Source organism: Dipodomys spectabilis, unplaced genomic scaffold (genome assembly GCF_019054845.1).
Source record: "Dipodomys spectabilis isolate Male_0828 unplaced genomic scaffold, ASM1905484v1 ptg000096l, whole genome shotgun sequence".
NCBI classification, from domain to species: Eukaryota; Metazoa; Chordata; class Mammalia; order Rodentia; family Heteromyidae; genus Dipodomys; species Dipodomys spectabilis.
Window position 1 is genome coordinate 12,230,293 of NW_024870773.1, and position 21,920 is coordinate 12,252,212.

The window sequence follows — 21,920 nt, forward strand, 5'->3', positions numbered from 1 at the left end:
ATTTTTAATCGTTACTCTAAAGTTATGGGTTTCAATTAGAAGGATTAAGGATAAAAGGAAGTAACATAGCATAAACTCAAATCCCTTGGGCAAAAAGGCAGAAAAAAAATATTTTTAAAAGACTACAAAGTATCAGCTTATTTACTTATTTATTTAGTGCAGGTCCTGGTGCTTTTACTCAGGGCTTGTGCCCTGAGTTTCTTTTGCTTGACTCTAGAACTCTACCACTTGAATCACAGTTCTAGTTCAGGTTTTTCTGGCTTTAAATCATGATCCTCAGATCTTAGCCTTTTGAGTAGCTAGGATTACAGGTATGAGCCATTGGAGCCCAGCTATTTATTTCTTATTGGGTGGTACTAAGGTTTGAACTCAGGGCCTTGCATTTGCGTAGCATTTTCCCTATCACTTGAGCCACACTTTCAATTCTTTTTATCTTTTTCAGTTAGGATTTCACTAACTTTGAGCTTGAGTGGGCTTAAACTACAATTCTCCCAATCTCTGCCTTTTGAGGAACTAGGATTATAGACATGAACTCACATACATGACCCAAGACATAACTTAAAACATAAATGAAGTGCAAAGAGGTTAATAAGATAAAAAATAATATGCCTTTTATATTATTGTATATGTAGTTTTTGGTAGCTTTTAATATTTTTTAAAATTTATAATATTTTATAAAACAAACTTAATATTTACCCAGAGAGAAGACTGCAAGAATGTTCACATCTACCACAGTTGGATAAGATTTAGTTGTCATACAGCAAAAGCAGATTTATCAAAGGCACTAAGCATGCAGTAGAAAACATTTAAGACCTTAAATAAATGTGCCTTACTTGCTCTATTCTATGAAAAATTTATGACTAAATAACTTAGTAAGAAGAGAGTTGAAAGAAATAAGCAGAGAAGAGAAGTACAAACAGAGAAGAAAGTTAATGTGATTCTTTAAGGTGCTGCACTGAATTCTAAAATTCATTTTCTCCTAATTTTATAATTTTTTCCAAGGTTTACATATTTGTAACATGTAAACACACTTCTAAATGCTGAATAAAGTTTATTCTTTAATATGATAAAATTTTAATACATTGCTAAAAAGATCTGAATTTCCTTTTAAAATTAACTAATAATTATAGTCCAAAAGCAAGGCAAAAGTAAAACAGAAGTGTTCATTGTCTGAAATTATATTCACTTTAGAACTAACTCTTCCCCTGGCCAAAAAATGAAATACTTCAGCCCATAAATTCCATATTGTATTAGTATCTTTAGGGGACTAAAGGCTTGATTGATTGGACAAAGTCTAGTACAAATTTCCTCAGAATCCATAAATCTTACCCAGATGATGCCAAAGTGTTCTTTTCTTAAGTTTCAGAATGAAGTTGAACTATAAATACTTAAAATGTTAGTGTTCCCTTTTGGATTAAAAACATAGAGACAATCATACAATTTCCCTGTGGAATATTACCTCATTCATTTATAGGCTAAAGCATGTAATGGAAAAAAACCATGTGATAAAAAATTTAACCAAATCGATTCTCCTTTGGATATTTCCCTTGTTACTGATCTGATTTTGTAGCTTGTGTACTTTCTCCATTTGCACTTTTATTTTATATGCCCACAAGCACGATCTTGACTATATTGTTTTTTCATAATTGTCTTTGCTTTTTATGTGTCCTGGTATTTTTTCCTGAGTGTTAATCAGTCTGTCAGATTTCCCGGGTAGTGTGATGTCTTGAAATTACCATAGAAGGTATATGTCCATTTCATAATCTACATGACAGTGACAATTTACCTATAATTTACATTATGACATTGCCATTGGAGAGATTTGGGTAAGAATTCTATGAAAAGATATGAAAATCAGCACATGAAACACATGTAAGTACATTATGTGCCATAAGAACAATATTTGGTAAAGGCAGCTGGATCACTTATCATCTATCTATTATTATCTATATATCAAATATCTATCTCCATTATCTATCCATATACTTATCAAGCTAGTTATCCATCTTCTATGTATGTATCTATCATCTATCTGTCATCTCTCTCTCTCTCTCTCTCTCTCTCTCTCTCTCTCTCTCTCTTTCTACCTATCTACCTATCTATCTTTTTGTGGTGTACGCCACTACAGGCAACTGTAAGTTTTCATTCCAGAAATTTAAAATGTTCTACAGCTTAGAGGATGGCAATTATTTTTGAACAACAACAATCCTTTAAACCCTTATCTTTGAAAAATAAAGCTAAATAAAATTTCCGTGAAATTGTGTTCAAAGAGACTTTTGATTTCATCAGAATGAGAGATAGGGAATAACAGTCATCACATGCTAGTCTGCTTCTACTGAAGACCTGATCACGGAAGAGAGAATAGAATTGTAGAGTTGATAGCTACTTGAAGACCAAAATAATTCCTTAGAACAATCTACCATAACTTTTCATTTCTTACATGTGTATGTGTTTCTCTTTGTAATCATCTATTTATATCTCTAATATTTATGGCTATCCATGTATCTACATTTAAAGAAGTTCCTAGCTTTTACATTTTCCATATTAGGTTTCCATACTAAGTTTTTTCTTTGTTAATATATTCATATGCATTTATTTAAAGTCTTTTTGACAAATTCACAGATATGCAATCCTAGTATCTAAATTTGGAGGGAGGGAAATATTAAATGGAAGAATTCATAGAGTAGTGACTTCTTTTGACCCCTGCCAAGCTCTAGTATGATTAAGAATGTTATGATTTTAACTTCAGAAAAAAAATGTGTGCCGTTTTCCTCAAGACTGCATGTTAATTGTGGGACCAAAGTGATTTGACCAGGTATTTCCAAGCTTTAGGAATTCAGATTAGAGTGATTATTCACAATATTTAATTCCACTCATTCTTGAATGAAGTCATTTACATTAAATCTGAATATTTTAAATTGTAGAATGGCAACTTTGTTGTACAGCTAAAGATAATAAAAATATAATTTAAAATAAACAAGTAAATAATCTGTTTAGAAATGTACCTGTTTCTAAACCACTTTGCCAATATACAGCCTTCGAGGCTTCTAAAAATAGCATCAGAAGCTCACAATGTCCACACTAAAGGGAAAAACACCTACCAAATCTTGTCTTCTTTTCTATCAAATCTACTAGTAGCAATGCCCATCTATTATAAGGGCCGTGAAGGCAAGGCATCAGGCTTATTATTTACTTGGCACTGTGACTATGATATAATAAGTACTTCATGAGATATTTGCTGTTAGTTCTACTGATACTAATTGCTATTCCACACATTACTGCACTAGATTGATTCTATTAGTGTTGTTGTCCATACTGTTATTAATACTAATGATTATTCTATTGATTACTCCCCTCACACCTCTCAATCATGACTCCACCACCAGGGCACTATGAGGTATTCTAATAGCCAGAATCCAGTCCCTCACTAGAGCTGAGTGAGAGCAAGAACATTTCAGTGAATACATTTTTTCAATCAAAAGATCAAGGTCATTTTCATATATTCTTGCTCTGCTACCCTGGCCCAAGGGAAACCTGCTATCCCAGCCAGAAGCTAAGAGTCTGAACACATTTTTTCCCATTGGCACAACAGAAAGTGCCGTTGCTGAGGTTCAGGTGGATCTCCAAATAAAATCAAGTCCTCGTGGATATTAGTTAGCATCTGAGTTGGGTAACTACAGGATACTAAGCCAACAATCTCAAGTTTATGAACTTCTGAGTCTCCTAAGAAAGCATGGATTTATTTTGTGGCTTGAGAGAAAGGACATGTGTGCCTCAGGATTGAAACCCTAGTTCTCCGTGTGCTTAATAACTATAACTGTAAGATCTTTCTGTAAACTGCTGTGGTGTGATATCTACTATTGTGCCAACTCCTGCAAGAAGGATAAGGAACATTCCACATGTATGAGGTATGTATCTCAAGTTCTCAGAATCTAATGGGGAGAAAAGTCCAAAACAAAACAACAACAACAAATCCCTTAAACATAGCAAAACAGAACAGAACAAAAGCCAGCTTGTTAGATTCTGGGATTTCATTTTAAAACACATTAGTTTTGCAGGGTATTTGTACAGCTTACTGTATGAATGGATACAGGCAGAACAGGGCTTGGCTTGTGCCTTTAACAGGGATAGAATCAGTTAACTTGCTTGCAGAGATATTCTAAAACTGAGCATATGCATTGCTTGCTCGTAAGGCCCTGGAACACCAGGCCTTTGAAAGCTTGCACTTTTGCACTATATGTAGGCTAGAATATGGCATAGATTTAACCCAAAGGTGAGAACCAGACCTATCAAATCAGTTATTGAACCAGTTTCACAAAAGAGGCACAGTAGAGGGGCAGAAAACACTTCCATGAGTTGTGGGGTTCCAAGGGTATTAGTTTCCCAGTGTTGGGAGAAAGGATCAGGATGACAACATGGATCCTTCTGGATTCATAATTATGATTAGGTACAGTTGGTGCTGTCTGTGTTTGTTGACATATAGGGTAGCTTTCAGAGGAGTAGACTGGTCAGTGGATGAATATGTAGCCAACATGGCTACATTCAAAAGCAATCCTTCCTAGGGTGATGGGCTCCTACACCAAGGGATTCTGGGTAAATGATCTGAGTCCCCGGGCTTCTAATACTTCCCTGTATGAAATGAGATGACAACAGAACTTTCATCATAGGGTACTGTGAAGACTAATGAGATCAGCATGCTAACTCCCTAGAACACTGGTATATAGTTGATAGTCCAATCATTTGCCAGATGAAATTTTCATTATTCATAACTACATGGGAAGGTTTGATGAAAAAAAAAACTAAAGCAAAAATTTGAACCACATAATCAGAAGTGTCAGATTTTATACCTACTAATTGAAGAGGCTGGTTTATTAAGAAAAAGCTCTTGTAATTTAGCAGAGAATTTTAAAAAGCAAGGAATAAGTTATGTATGAGGATTATTTAAAAGTTATATTGAGTTTTTGAGAACCACACGGGATGCCTCTTTTTTTAAAAAAAAGTTAAGGTAAAATCTGCATCCTTGAAATGCATGAATCATCAGTGTACAATGTAACAAAATTTAATAACTGTATCTAGCCAGCTATTAAATAGTCACCATCCAAATCAAGATGTGGACTACTTTTATCTCCTTAAAAAGTTTCCTTGTCTTGCTACACATCAGATTAAGATAATAGGGGAGAATTAATAGACTTTGAACTCAAGGCTTGAACTTGCTAAACAGCCAATCTATCACTTGAGCCAAGCTCCTGCCCTTTATGGTTTTGTTACTTCAAAATAGGGTCTGGCATTTTCTCCTGTCCTAGTCTGGGCTACAATTATTTTTTTTTTATTGTGAAAATACTGTACAGAGGGGTTACAATTACATGGGCAAGACAATGAGTACATTCCTTATCAAGCATTGTAGCCTCCTCTTTTGTTTCCCCTTCCCATCCACCAAATCCTCCTCCTCCCTCTCCCCCTCACCAAAGTTGTAAAGTTCGTTTTTCGCCATAACGACCTGTACATCTCACTGTTGCCATGGGGCCACCTGTATCCCTAATTAAATGATTTGTTTTTTCCCTTCCCCTCCACAAATTATACCAACATCAAATACAGTGAAAGCCGGGGTTATACCATGGGGGAGGGACATACAAAGCAACAAAGAAATAATCTTATAAATATGTTAGAAACAATCGCATGAAAGAAAAAACATTTGAATGCATACTTTAGGGTTCATTTCCCTAACATCAACTTATCTGACCTTTTCTGCTTGACTCAGACATATACTAGTTAGTGCAAATAAGGGAAACCATGGGACCTATGTTTCTTTGGGCTTGGCTTACTTCACTTAATAGAATTTTTTCCAAGTCTTTCCATTTCCTAACAAATGGGGCAATATCATCTTTCTGATGGAGGCATAGAATTTCATTGTGCATATATACCACAGTTTCTTGATCCATTCATCTACTGAAGGACATCTGGGTTGGTTCCAGATCTTAGCTATGATAAATAATGCTCCAATAAACATAGTTGTGCTGATAGCTTTAGTGTGGTCTTGTTTGTGATCATTTGGGTAGATGCCCAAAAGTGGGATGTCTGGGTCATAGGGGAGCTCTATGTGGAGTCTTTTGAGGAATCTCCATACTGCTTTCCAAAGTGGTTGAATGAGTTTACACTCCCACCAACAATGCAGTAAGGTTCCCTTCTGTCCACATCCCCTCCAGCATCTGTTGTTATTAGAGTTCTTGATTATAGCCATTCTAACTGGAGTGAGGTGGTATCTCAGTGTTGTTTTGATTTGCATTTCTTTTATGGCTAGAGAGGCTGAGCATTTCTTCATGTGTCTATTGGCCATCCTTCTTTCCTCTTCAGAGAAGTTCTCTTTAAGTCTTTAGCCCACTTATTTATTGGGCAGTTGTTTTTTTGAGGATTTGTTGATGGGGGGTTTAATTTTTTGAGTTCCAGGTATATTTTAGATATGAGACCGTTGTCTGTTGTATGGCTAGTGAAGATCTTCTCCAAGGTTATCTACAAATTCAATGCCATACCTATCAATATTCCAACCTCATTCTCCAAGGAAATAGAAGAGGCAATCCAAAAATTCATATGGAACTATAAAAGACCCCGAAGAACAAAACCAATCCTCAACAGAAAGAACAGTGCTGGAGGAATATCCATACCAAATTTCAAACTCTACTACAAAGCCATAGTAATCAAAACAGGTTGGTACTGGCACAAGAAAAGACCTCAGGACCAATGGAATAGAATTGAAAACCCAGAAATGAACCCACAGACCTATAGCCATCTAGTTTTTGATAAGGGAGCTAAAAAAATAGAATGGAAGAAAGACAACCTCTTCAGTAAATGGTGCTGGCAAAACTGGTTAACTACTTGTAGAAAACTAAAGCTAGATCCTTATATATCACCCTGCACCAGAATCAACTCCAAATGGATCAAAGACCTTGGAGTCTAAGCAGACATTCTGAAAACATTACAGGATGGAATAGGAGAAACCCTAGGTCTCCTTGGCACAGGCCGAAATTTTCTGAATAGAGACCCAGAAACACAACAAATCAAAGAAAGGCTGGACAAATGTGATTGCATGAAGCTGCAGAGCTTCTGCATGGCAAAGGACATAGCTAGCAAGATCAATAGAAAGACCACGGATTGGGCTACCATTCTTCTGTTTATACTTGCTGCATAGCTGGGGTGACCAGCGTGGATCACTGCCCAAAGTTTTAAAATTATATCTCTATTATATTTATGTAGTTGTACACAGGACTGTGCCCTGATTTTTGTTGGTGGAGAGGGTCTCTTGCAACGTTTCTGTCTGGAATGGCCTCCAACTGTGATCATGCCAATTTCTGCCTCCCAAATAATTGAAATTACAAGTGTGAGTCACAGCACCCAGACTTGTGGTGACTTCTATTATTGTAAATTAGTTTTTCTCTTAAATGAATTTCATAGAAATTGAATCACACTTCAGGTACTTTTATGGATGTGTCTAGACTCCTGTTTTCATTCTCTTCCCTTGTTGCATTGACTATGTTCTAATTTTCCTATATTTTCTTCATGTATTATTTCATTATGTTCACGTTTGGCATATTTAGGAATTTTCTAGATATTGTATTTTCTTACCAGCTTCTTTAAGTATAATTGGTCAAAAGTGTACATTTTCTATGTGCAATAGTTTTTTACATAAATATGTTGTGAAATTATTAAATCAAACAAATGTCTAGCCTCTCAAATAATTATCATTTGTTGTTGTGATGAGAATAGTTACCAACTGATAGCATAGTTTTCTGGATCCTCATTTGATTCTTTTGTTGACAAAAATGTAAATATAGTCCACATGACTTTAATCTTTTGAAATCAATTATGTCTTTATGGCTCAAAATTTGTGAATCTTGGTTATCATTTTTAGTATATTTGGAGAAAAACCTATAGTTTTTTAGTTGGTGGAAACAGTGCTCGTATCATTCACATTTAAGGTACTTGACAATGTAGTTTAAATCTATATCCTTTCTTTTTTCTCCATGTCTCTGGCTAATGTTTACAAATTATAAAAATTTTCCTGATAGACTGACCTTTCTGGAATGCTCATATTTTGCTCCACATCTTTGTTCATATGCTTTGTCTTTAAACCTACCTTATACTCATATTTCTCCACTCAATTTTTTTTGGGGGGGTCCAGTCATGGGGCCTGAATTCTGGGCCTGGGCGCTGTCCCTCAGCTCTGCAGCTCAAGGCTAGCGCTCTACCACAGCGCCACTTCCGGCTTTTTTCTTTTTGCTTAAGTGGTGCCAAGGAATCAAACCCGGGGCCTCATGCATGCAAGGCAAGCGCTCTACCACTGAGCTACCTTTCCAGCCCCTCCACTCAATTTTAAACACATTAAATGTGTCTGAGATTGACTAGAGAAATGTAATGCACACTGCACTTTCTCATTTGGATGATAAGCAGACATGTCCTGGTCAAAATACTCAAATCCATTGCCTTGGCACAAAATTTGCCTTGCTGCATTTTTATCAAGCAGAACCCCCCATCCATCTAGATAACCTAAAACCCAGTAGCCCCAAGTTCCGAGAGCTTCCACAGTCACACAAATCACATGTCGAATCTGGTATAAGTTACTTAGCTTCTATTTCATTAAGAACATTTCACGTGTCTAGTCTCTTTCTGTATTTCTGTTGGCATACCTTTTTTATCATTTCAGTTATTATTTTATTATGTATTATTTTCATTACATGTTATTGTATTATTGTTATTCATTTTATTATTACAGATTATTAGTGTAATATATTGATTAACACTCTTGGACACTGAACTTTCCCTTCCAGTTCCCACAATGCTTTGACAGGACTGCACATGTCAACTTTCACGGAACTCCCTTGCCTAAGTGGGTTGTTCCTACTACCTTTGCATTAGCATTCAAACTCCCTTCCCTGGCTTCAAAAACCACTAATGTTCCAATCCTTACTTATATCTCTTCTTTGATGCCCAGAATTACTCTCTGTGCACCTTTATCCCATCCAAACACCGTCAGATGTTTCATGCTTCTGAATTTCCATGGATGTTGATTCCTTAGCTGAAATACCTTTCTTTTCATCCCCTTTCTATGTCAATCTTACTTTCTAACTCAAACCTTAGATCAATCAGCACAGCAGCCTCTGTAGTAGTTCTGGTTTTGGTGAGATGGCTTCTTATCAATTTTCTGAACCTGTCCTGGCACTTTCCTCCCATGGCTAATTGCAGATATACTTGATTATGCTATCCTATCAGGCCATTTACTTCTCCAGAGCAGGCACTGGACGACTGTGTTCATCTTTCCATAACCACCTATTTATAAACCTTTTAACTACTAATTTAAGAAATGGTTCTTACCCAGGGCATCCACATACTAGGCAAGTGTAGTACTACAGAGGAACATTTCTTCTTCCAACCCCAAATCAAATCAGTTCTTCCAAACCACCATTTCATTGAAATGAATGGGGATATATGTATTATATTAGTTAGAATAAGGCCTTTATAATCACTATACATTTTGCAGTTGTAAATAAGCATGCAACTTTATGTGTGTTTCCCCTATTGTGACAAGAGGCACCTTTCATAGGTCTGAGATTCTAAAATCCTGTGATCTATAGAAGTTTCTTTTGTCCTCCAGATGAGTCTTGAGCCTAGGTTTTTCGACAGGGACAGCTCAGATAGAAAAGCAAACAGGGGCTGAACACTGAACACAACGTAGCTATGGGCCAGAGGGATACATGAAGAGATTCCATTTGTAGCTGCTTCCTGGAAGTCACCTATGACTGTCCTAAGAGAGACTCTGCTTTGTTATTTGGTTCTGTGTTCTACTAGCAACAGAAACACTAGTCACAAGTCCTATCAATGTAAGTGGGGGCAGGGGTATGGAAAGTACTGCAATGTGACTTTTCTTTTTCCCATGCTGGGTAACAGTTTTTCAAGCTATTACCTTCTTCAGTGAAATTGCTACTTTCATAGGTTAAAGGGACTTTGCAAAATCAACAACTTCATATAGTTCAACAAAATACCCTGATAGAGCAAATACAATTTCCATCAGCTTAAGCAGACTAATTTTCACATGCTAAATTCAAATGAGTTCAGAGGTAAAACAGATCTAATGACTTCTGACCATTGCCTCAGGAACAAGACATGTTTTTGTCCTTCCTTCCTTCCTTCCTTCCTTCCTTCCTTCCTTCCTTCCTTCCTTCCACCCCCCACCCCTCTCTTTTTCTTTTGGCAGGTCTTGGGGCTTGAACTCTGGGCCTGCGCCCTATCCCTGAGCTCCTTTTGCTCAAGGTTAGCACTCTACACTGGATACTTCCAGCTTTTTCTGTGATTAATTGGAGATAAGAGTCTCATGGACTTTTCTTGTCTGGGCTAACCTTCGACCACAATTCTCAGATCTCAGCCTTCTGAGTTTCTAGGACTACAGGTGTGAGCCACCAGTGCCTGGATTAAGCACATTTTCCATATTGAGATGGAAGAAAGCTATTGCTTTCTTCACCCCAGGGCTGATTTAAGGCTGCCATGAAGGGGAGATGGCTGGCAACTACTTCACCTGGGAGCTACTTAGAAATGCAAGGTGAATGCTGAAAGCCAGGGCTTACACTTGTGATCTTAGCTACTCAAGAAGCTGATTGAGAGGATCATGGTTCTCTGCTAGCCCAGACAATAAGGACCCTATCTCAACCAATGAAAGGGTGGATGTAGTGGTGTGCTATTGTCATGCCAGCCACTTGGAAAGTGGAAATCGGAGTATGTCAGTCGAGGCTGGCCCCAGCAAATAGTGATAACTTATTAAAAAATAATAAAATCAAAAGAATTTTGGTCATGGGTTACGTTAGCAGAGGACCTACTTAGCAAGTGCAAGGTCCCGATTTCAAACCTTAGTACTGCAAAAAAAAAAGGACAATGTAATTGATCAATAGATTATGGTTTTAAATAACAATCCAGCCTAAAGGTTCAAACTATCAACTTAATTTTATACTGGGATGATTGGAAAGTGCAAAGGAATATTAACTCTGGAATGCAGACTTGTAGCATAACATTTAAATGGGCATAAATTTAATCTGAGTTCAAAATCTTTATAAGCTACAATGATAAAATTAGACAACAATTACTACTTGAGTCTAGCTCATGGAAGAAAGGTGAGGACCACTACTGTAGGTAAAGATTTAGAAGAAAAGTCCTTATTCCTGGGGAAAATTGAGAGTATTCTAAGGCATAAGAATTTTTCACTATTATAGTATAGATGAACTGAGAATAGAGTTAGCACTAACATGAAATGTAGCCAAATGAAGCAAAGGCTAAAAGTAAATGCCAGGATATTTTATGGCTTTAGAAACAGAAAATGATAGATATTCAATCGCCTGTCAAGAAGAAATAACCATTTCCTTTTGCTTTTAAGACCATGTTTCACACAAAAGAAGTAGATAAGAAATAACAAGGAAAGGTAAGGGGAAAAAAGACTAAAAGATACATTGTTTTGATCATTTATGTATGAAAGTCAGAAAAATAATTCAATTGAATGATCAGTGGACTCATAGACATTTGATCTGACACTACAGAGCATGAAATAAAATAAAACCTTAGTATCATTTTGATGAAAAAGTTGAAACACAAAATTTCCAATATTTTATCCTTGGGTGAAAGTTTTAGGTTAGGTTAAGAAATAAGAAAGTAACTGTTACAGAATTAGAATTTAAGATAGCCACTCCATACAAGATTCAAAGTGTCTGTTTGCTCTTTGAAATCAATCACCTGAGATTGTACTTCTAAATTCACTTAATCATATGGTACAAAAGTCACATCTTCTTAATGAAGACAACAGCCTCCTATTAAAAGAAAAAAAAGAAAGCAGACATCTAGTGTTCAAATTTGGTAAAATTCCTAGCAATAAAAAAATTGAAAAAGGACTAGGTACCAGTGGCTCATACCTGTAATCCTAGCTACTCAGAAGGCTGAGCTCTGAGGATCATGGCTCAAAGCCAGCTCAGGCAGGAAAGTCCATTAGACTCTTATCTCCAATAATCCACCAGAAAAACCGGAAGTGGTACTGTGTCTTAAGTGGTAGAGCACTAACTTGAGCTGAAGAGCTCAGGGACAGCTCGCAGGCCCAGAGTTCAAGCCCCATGATCGACAAAAAAATAAAATAAAAATGGAGAATCACAGAATTACCTGGGTTCAATTACCTGCTTTTCTGTAATACTGATCATTTTAAATGTTAGTAACTAAGGATTTATGTTCACACTCTCTTTTACAAAGAAATTTAATCTAAGGGGAAAATCTCAAAAGCATTCTATTAAAAAATTCTGGTTCATTGATACCTAGCTCAACAAATTTGAAATAATAAAATCCCTTGAAGATTTTTGAGATTGAGATAAAATTTTAACATCTGCATTGTAACAGAATGGCACAGTTTAATTTGCTAAATTGAGTTGAATCTGGTGGTAACATTTTCTCTAAATTAAGAACCCTCACCATTGATTCAGCTTGCAAACCTCTCAGCCTTGGGTGTAACTTGATTCAGTTTGCATTTTGAAGATACATTTCTAATCAGGTGGCGAATGCCACTGAAAGTAATCTATTGGGATGTCATAGAGGGCATGTCTTAAGGGCATGATGAAATATATAGTTAAAGTCATTCTTAACAAATAATTCTAATAAGCGATCTCTAGGATTAGAGAGCTCAAAAGATGTTGCTTGAACTACACCTAGCTATTATCCACATGCACAGTGTATTAAAGAATATAGTATACGTGCTCCTTACAAGTGAATTAAACCTAAATTTCTAGGGAAACCAAGAAGGCCCGAATCACTTTAGATTGTGGAATAAACTATACAGTACATTGTGTTTGAAGACCATATGCCAATGACTCTGACATGACTCAATTTCACAGGAGAATTAATGCAACTGTGATTTTTCATAGTTAAGGACCAAGTGGAAACTTATACATAATTACATGAGTGAAGGAGATGCCATTTTCAAACACAGAAGTATAAGCAGGTGCTACAGAAGAGGAAAATGAATATAGGAGGGTAAATAAGATAGCTTATTCTTGTCCCTACTACAGTGGCCTTTGATGGTAAGAGATTTTTCCTAAAATGGATAAACAATAAAGACTTGGAGTTTGCATCCAGGCTGAATACATTTATATACAACCTTAACCTCTGTGTACCTTTTACTCACAATAATGGAAATCATAATAAAACAACTCGAGGGTATTGCAAATTAAGTAAGTTAATGCATCTACTGCACTTAGAAGAGAGCTTGAAACAGGAATCAATCAACAACTATTCCTCTTTCTTCTACCCACCCCTACTCTCTCTGTTCTTATAAAAAAGAAAAAGTTTGAACATTGGGCTTGCATAAGGTATTTAAATTTTGATGTAATATTCTAGGAAAATAACCAGTGATAACGCAGTTGGAGATAAAATCTAGTCCTTAAATCGGAGCTTCTGAGTTTTCAAAATTTTAGTTATTAGTAATGGTTAATTAGGTTATATCTAAGGGAGGCTGCACATATTAGGTTGAATTCCTATTGTTTAGATTTATTTATGATATTTTCTCCAAACTACTCAAAAAAACCTCAAATTTCTATTCAACCCTGAAGGTTCTACCTAAACTCAATGTCCAGACAGTAGGGAACTCAATATGGAATTGAAGATTCATGGAGAACCACTTAACAGGCTGTGTCTCAGTCTAGGCCCTCTAAGTGAAAAACCCTGTGCTATGGCTTTGGTCTTTAGCTGCTCAGAAATATGTTATGCTTTGATATTGAAGACAAAAGAAAAACATCTCCTTGAAAGGGAATACATAATCAGACCAGCTGTGGATTCCACTAAGAAAATCAACTACCAGAAAGACTTGGAGCTGAGGTTAAGGCAATACTTAAACAATACAATTTATAGAATGTCAGAGGCATTGATTTCTAGCTACATATTGACTGTTTTGAAAATTTTCCACCATTTTCCTAGAAGAGCAATGATCTCTAAATTAAAAGGATTTTAGAGACAGCCAAGCAAATTGAGAAGTTAAATCAAGATATCTAATTTACTACACGTAGTGATCCTTCCCAAATGCCCACATTTCATAAAGGAAAAGGCAAGGGTGCAATGAAGAGTAATGCATAATTTTTCCTAAGTCATTTTTTTCTCTGATTTGCAGAGCTGGAAATCAAACCCAAGTCTTTGGTTATGTTAAGCAAGCAGTCTACCATTGAGTTCCAGCACCAAGCTATAGTTTTTTGCAGAAACGTATCTTAAATCTCCTTAGATAGGGTGGCCAAATTGCATTTCAATTTTCTTTACTTTTCTTTTCTTTTTTGTCAGTCATAGACCTGAACTCTGGGCCTGGGCGCTGCCCTCAGCTCTTCAGCTCAAGGCTAGAGCTCTACCACTTGAGCCATAGCATCACTTCCAGCTTTATCTGCTTATGTGGTGCTGAGGAATTGAACCCAGGGCCTCAGCAATGCCAGGCAAGCATTCTATCACTGAGCCATCTTCCCAGCCCCATTACAATGGTTTTAAGAAAAGTACTTTTAAAAAAAGATGTGGAAAGAGTTTGGTATTACCATGACATTTTGGAATTCTGGTGGCTATGGTTTATATTATCTAATATAAACATTATAATTACTTGGAATTCTGGTGGTTATTGTTCATATTATATATAATATTTTATTATATATTACATATAATCATAATATTTATATTATATGCTATATAATTATATTATATATAATTATATTGTACATAATGTAATATATAATTATAATGTTTATATTAGATAATATAAACAATAGCCACCAGAATTCCAAAATATCAGGGTATATATAGTTTATATATAGTTACATATATAATAGTTATTATATAGCTATATGTGTCCCAGTTTTAGATATATAGTTATACATATCATGGTATGTATATAAAACTACACACACACACACACACACACACACACACACACACACACACACACACACACACACAACCTCACTGTATTGGTTTGTTAAAGACTTCTTGTTCAAATTTTCAAGTACCAGTACAGATATTTCCAAATCATCTTAGTAAAACATTAAATCTGTCACTAACAGGATGTTCTCTTGAATATTTAATTTTTGTCCTTTGCTTCCCAGAACAGATTTTGAAAAGACCTAGTGTAGTATGTTTCCATACTTACTGTATTATTTCTTAATGTCATATATAACACATATTGATCATTCACTCAACTCAGTGAGAAAACACTTGAACCAGTACCTGCAGCTATGTAGATAATGAAAGATGTATGAATTTTTCTACTTCCTTTCTGGCACAAGGATTAGACTTTTACTTTCTAGCCAACCCAAGTAATTCTTCCCATGTTAAACACCAACACAAATGAAAAACAAAACACTTTCTACTTGAGAGGTCATATGCTTTTTTTTTTGGGTCCGGTCGTGGGCCTGAACTCTGGGCCTGGGCGCTGTCCCTCAGCTCTTCAGCTCAAGGCTAGCGCTCTACCACTTGAGCCACAGCGCCACTTCCAGCTTTTTTCTTTTTGCTTATGTGGTGCTGAGGAATCGAACCCAGGGCCTTGAGCATGCAAGGCAATTGCTTTACCACTGAGCCACCTTCCCAGCCCAAGGCCATATGCTTTTTGTTATATCAAAAGAATGAATTTTTTAATTTGCAATATCTAGTATAGGTATGAGTCAAGCGGAAAAAGTCAGATAATGTGATGTTAGGAAAACGAAACCTCAAATATGTATTTTAATGTTTTTGTTTCTCTCATGCATGTGTTTCTAACGCATTTATAAGATTATTTCTTTGTTGCTTTGTATGTCCCTCCCCCACAGTGTAACCCCCGCTTTCACTATATTTGACGTCAGTATAACATGTGGAGGAGATGGGGACAAACAAGTCGTTTAAGGATTCAGGTGGACCTGTTGCAACAATGAGAAGTACAAAATGTCATGTCAAAACCAGCTTTACAATGTCGGTGGGGGAGGGGTATGATTGGGTGGGAGGGAGGGGGGAGGCTGGGAAGGGAGGTGAAGGGTAAACAAAGGAGGAGGCTGCAATGCTTGGTAAGAAATGTATGCATTATCCTGCCCATGTAATTGTAACCCCTCTGTACAGTATGTTCTCAAATAAAATAAAATAAAATTAAAAAAAAAAGTATATAAAAGAGAAGTGTTACTTCCTACCTCCATTATCTTTGAGATGTAGCGCTATCTTGGTGTCATCTGGAAGAGAAATTTAAAATAATTATATAACACAAATCAGATTTTAAAAGTATATAAAGCTCATGGTCCCTTATTGTCTATGAATTTCCGCAGTTGTGACATGACAAGATTTTGGTCATATTTTCAGACAAAATCTAGCTCAATCAGAGCTAGATCTAGTTTTTACGTGATACAGTAAGCATCAGAGTTCTTGCAGAGATTGTTAAGACAAAGAATTTAGTGAAAGATCCTAACCTTTGTGAGAAAGAGAAATAGTTACAATATTAAGTACATTGATTTTTACCCATTCTATAGTTATGCTGTAATTTATTCATTTGTAAAGAATCAAGATTAAGAACATTACAGATTGTAAGTCATCAACATTTGAAAATTCAGCAAATTCACTAAAGTTTGAAACTTAAAATTCTTTTTTTCCATAATAACATAAATGGCCAAAATCATTGGTGAAAGGATCTTGTTCTTGATTTAAACAGTTCCATAAGATTTGCTTTTTCTTGTCTGGTTATATTCATTCCGAAGAGTAGGGTTTCAGTTATAAGAATATTTCCATGGACTTAATGTAATAATCTCAAATAATATGAATTTAAGTACAATGTTGCTTTTAAAAGCAATAAAGTACAGTTGGCACTTGCCTTCCCTCTCAATTTATTCCATGAACCTTCCAACATTCAATTATATTTCAAAATAAAAGGGCAGGCTCCAAGTTTAAATTCCTGGCTTATGGCAATGAAGGTATGACTATTTTTTTCCAAGGTTTCCTCATGGGAAATCATTGTCATATTTCCACCTACTTCCACCTACTTCCTAGTGGTACCATTCAGGTTAGAAAGTTATCACATACTGACTAACATACATTCTTCCCTCATGAATTGCCTGAATTTAGGGTATCATGTTCATGGCTGGCACTGTATCGCTTGAACCATGCCTCTAGTGTAGCATTTACTGGTTAATGAGAAATGGAGCCTTCTGGACTCCAGCTTGGGATGGATTTGAATTGAGATCTTCAAATCTCAGACTTCTGACAGGTGTGAACCAGCAGCACTTGGCTGAGGAACACCTTTTTTTTGTTGTTGTTGGACTTGGGGCTTGAACTCTGGGCCTGGGCGCTGTCCCTCAGCTCTTCAGCTCAAGGTGAGCACTTAAGCCACAGCGCCATTTCCTGTTTTCTAGTCGTTTATTGGAGATAAGAGTCTCATGGACTTTCCTGCCTGGGTTGGTTTTGAACTCAGTCTCCTAAGTAACTAGGATTACAGGCGTGAGCCATGGGATCCCAGCTGAGGAATACTTTTAAAAGAACAATATTGTGATGTGCATCCTTCTGCATGGTTACAGGATAATATTTTATTGAGTACATTCAGGAAACATAAGAAACCTATATGAGTAGAATTATCTGTGGCTCAGAATTCAAAATCAATAGGCATTCAATACACATTTTCCCTTCTATTCTATGACTTCGAATGTGTTGAGAATCTAACAAATACTAGGGAGGACGAAAGTCAGATCAGCGGTAACAGCTTTCAAATAAATTCATGAAATGAATTCCTGCATATAATATCAGCCCATGAAAATTTTTGCCTTTCCCTCTTTTAGAAATCTCTTAGAAATTCAACTTCCCAAAGAACAATTTTCTCCCTGAAAATCATCATTTTATATATATGTACATATATTAGCATAAATATTAATATATACTATATATGTTTTATATATAGTGTGTGTATATATATATTATTTGTCAGTACAGAGATTTTCTCAACCTTTGGGGGGAAAAAGCCAACTATCTCATGAGTACCTTCTGTGGGCAGGCTGGTTGGCAGCTGAGATGTGGTTGTTCTCCTCGTGGTGGTTAAGACTCTGAATTGGGTGGCTGTTGTGTGTATAGTTGTGGTGGTTTGAGAAGGTTCCACCGAGTCCACATTCTCACACATCTTCTCTTTTGACTAGGAAGAGACACACAACAGAAAGTAAACTGAGGACCTAGTTTTCAAACTTATATCCTAGAAACTGGATTGTAAAGCACAAGAGATGGCAGGTATGTTATTTTTGTGTCAGATTATATTTATGAATTTTGCTAATTCAAAAAGTTTATAAAGCCGGATGCTAGGGCTCACCCCTGCAATCCTAGCTACTTCCGATGCTGAGATCTGAGGGTGGTAGTTCACAGCCAGCCCAGACCTGGAAGGTCTGTGAGATTTTTGTCTCCAATTAACCACCAGAAAACCAGACATGGTGCTGTGGCTCAACATGGTAGAACACTAGCCTTGAGTGAAAAAGCTCATGGATAATGCCCAGGTCCTGAATTCAAGCCCCACTCCCACTCCCATAACCACCAACAAAAAAACTTACAAGGAGAGAAAAAAAGAGCTGTAACAAAGTGTGCTACCTTAGCATATTTACGTTTCTTTTTGCTTTTTGTGTTATTCTTTCATATTACTATACAGCTTGCCTTAAATTTTATATACATATATTTATAAAAGACATAATATCAAACAAAAACAATGTTAAAATTAGAAGAGAAACTTGTAACTAAATGAGGTTTAAATTATGTTCAGGTATATGAAGGAAAAGTGTATTCTCTTCCTCCATTGAAAACTCCAACCTACAAGGATCAGGTCTTAGCACCAAAGGCTGTGGATCACCTCTCTGACCCCACATTCATATCCTCCCCACACCTGAGACCTTAGCCTCATCAGTAAATGCTTTAGTACTTAAAACACAAGCTCAATTTTCCTACTTCAGTCTATCCATTCAGATTCTTTTTATCTTAGACTATTCAGAACATTCAAACCCAATAAACTTCTTGCTTTATTTTTCATCATTCCAATTGCTCTCATCGTTTTAAGCAATTTTAGTCTAATTTTTTTTGCTAATTTTTAATACTCTCTAAAGTAAAAGACCCATCCCGCCAGGTCAGTTAAAAGGTAAGGGTGCGTGGAGAATTACTCACCACCACCTCTAACCCAGCTCCATAGATTCATCTCCTGTGCCCATTAGCTCGGCTGACTATGCAACTTGGCTGTACTTTGGTTCATCTACTTTCCCATTGTCCTCAGAGGCAATTTCTCCACTTCTGCTCTAATCAAAACTGCCATCCCACAATGATTCTCTTAATTTTACACTTGGGGCTCACCTTTTATCTCTTGGATAAAAGAAAGGCAATTAGAGAGCTCAGGGACAGCCCACATACATACAATTCATGAATCAAAAACAATCCAGTATTACTTTTCAACACTGCACATTTTTCTAACTGGTGCTCCGCAATTCTGGTTCTAGGGTCATGAGAGAAACTTCTATACATTTAATTCAGGAGTCATGCATAAGGTTTTAAGTAATAGCAAAACTTTGGAAACAATGTCCAATAAAAAAAGGCAGCGTGGGGAAAATCTGATTATGAGAGGGTAAATTTTAGGAAGGTAGAGCTTGGTAGGTTTTTGTTTGTTTTTAATTTCCTTGCTACTACATTCCAGTAACTAAAAGGTACTTGGCACATCATGAGCATACAACCAATATTTGTCAAGTAAATGAATTATATACTCCAACCACAGAATATGGAGCTACAAAAAAAAAAGGAAGAATTATATACCACCACAGAAAACAACACTAGTAAGAGAATAAACCAAATTCTTTATTGATAAATCTGAAACTCAGAATAGTTTTACTTTTAATAGGGATAGGAAGGCATACAAATAGAACGAAAGAAAATCCTGCTTCTGAGTCATTGATAATTCAAGTTCTTTAAAAAAAAATGTTTTATGGGCTGGGAAGGTGGCTCAGTGGTAGAGCGCTTGCCTTATATGCATTAGGCCCTGGGTTTGATTCCTCAGCACCACATAAGCAAAAAAGAAAAAAGCCGGAAGTGGCACTGTGGCTCAAGTGGTAGAGCGCTAGCCTTGAGCTGAAGAGCTGAGGGACAGTGCCCAGGCCCAGAGTTCAGGCCCTACGACCGGACCCCCCCCAAAAAAGTTTTATAAGTATAAAGTAATAGTACCGAGGGGTTTCACTGTAATATTTTTGGCATGCACATAATTTGATCAGATTCACCTATATGACTTCTAATGAACCAAGGATTTGGGGGGTTACATTATATTATTTGCATACACAATCTAATATATCAAGTCTGTTTGATCACATCTTCATTTTTTCACTGGGCATCAAAATTACATTAAAGATGGAAAAAGTTAAAAAACGCTTAAAAGGAATATAAAAGAGAAGAGGAATTTAAAATATTTTCTTACTATTTGCATTCAACCAACTACCTCATTTTTTTCCACCACCACTACCACCACCATTGCCCTCACCAGCTCTCCCCACTGATTCGGTTCAGATCACCAAACTGGGTTAGAACTACATTCAACACAATCACCCCTTGTGCCTTAGAGGAGGCCAGGGTGATTTTCCCAATAAGTCATTTCGGTATTATCCCCTTGATCAAACCATTCAGACAGCGTTGCCTTGTGCTTAGGAGAGGCATATTCCTTCCATGTGTCACATGCAGGAAACTGTTCACCTCCCCAATCTCATCTGTTATCTTCTGGCTTTTTTATTCAAATTGCTCTTCAGACTTCACCTTAAACATTATCTTCTGTTTTCTTACTTAACAAGACAGTTCACTTGTGGTTACTCTGCTTTTGAACAGCTAGATAGTCCAGACTATTCTGCTGGACATAATGGCCTATCTGATCTAACTAGACTTTCTCCTTTTTTGCTTTTTGTTTTTTTGAGTCAGTTGTAGGGCTTGAACTCAGGGCCTGGGTACTGTCCCTGAGTTTTTTCACTCAAGGTTAGAGCTCTACCACTTTGAACCATAGCGCCACTTCCAGTTTTCTGGTGATTAAGTGGAGATAAGAGTCTCACAGACTTTTCTTCCCAGGCTGGCTTTTAATCCCCATACTCAGGATGAGTAGCTAGGATTACAGGCATGAGCCACTGGCACCTGGCTTATTCCTTAGGTTTAAATGATCAGTGTTTACTATGTTGTAAGAACCCCTGGCCTTGGGCAGATCCAGTTCTCCAAGTTCACCACCTTTTCTCACTTGCAGTTGCCAAGAGTGGAGAAAGAATGTGCTGAGAAATGCATCAACTTCAATACGCAGGGAGGCACTGACCCCAAGAGCTTTGCTCGATTTCAATTCCTCCTAGAAAGAGAATGCCCTTCAATGCTTTCGTCCAGCCAGTCTCAGGGACATCTTGACTTCCTTCGGTCTCTTCAGCTGGGTTGCAAGTGGACTCCTGCAGATGGAACTCTATCTGCCTTGGGAAGCTCTTGCGACTCTTACAGGGTGTGGACCACAGTGAACTCTAGGCTATCATTGTGCCTTTCTGCCTGTCTTTGGAACACAGCCTGCTTCATGGAACATGTGGTTAGTTAGGCTTTCTTTCTCACTGGATTCAAGCAAGTCTTTGTACAGTGACTCCGCTTCTTAAGCATAAACAGTAGGTGCTCATTATACCGATCAAATGGATTCGGCTGACAGTATGTATGAAAAAGAAATGTTAACCCTCGCCTCAGGTACAAAAACTGGATGGGAATAGATGAATGTGTTTACTTATCTATTGCATAAGAAAAGAATTGCTTTCCATCAAGCTAGAAATAAAGTTGCTGGTAACTTAATTATAGAAGGAAAAGAGAAACACTGAATGCTACAGTATTCAATAGATTCTGAGTTACTTGGGAGCAGGGAGAATATTTAAATTTAT

The 21,920-nt window shown here is 36.8% G+C and overlaps 1 protein-coding gene across 1 annotated transcript in view; it reads right to left on the bottom strand.

The window, feature by feature from the left end:
• Plxdc2 (plexin domain containing 2) overlaps nt 1-21,920 on the bottom strand; it is a 388,918-nt gene that overhangs the window by 27,894 nt on the left and 339,104 nt on the right. The window contains exons 11-12 of the mRNA XM_042685982.1: nt 18,016-18,163; nt 16,188-16,226 (exon numbers count right to left, since the gene is read on the bottom strand). Coding sequence (XP_042541916.1) covers nt 16,188-16,226; nt 18,016-18,163 — 187 coding nt within the window. The remainder of the gene's footprint in view (nt 1-16,187; nt 16,227-18,015; nt 18,164-21,920) is intronic.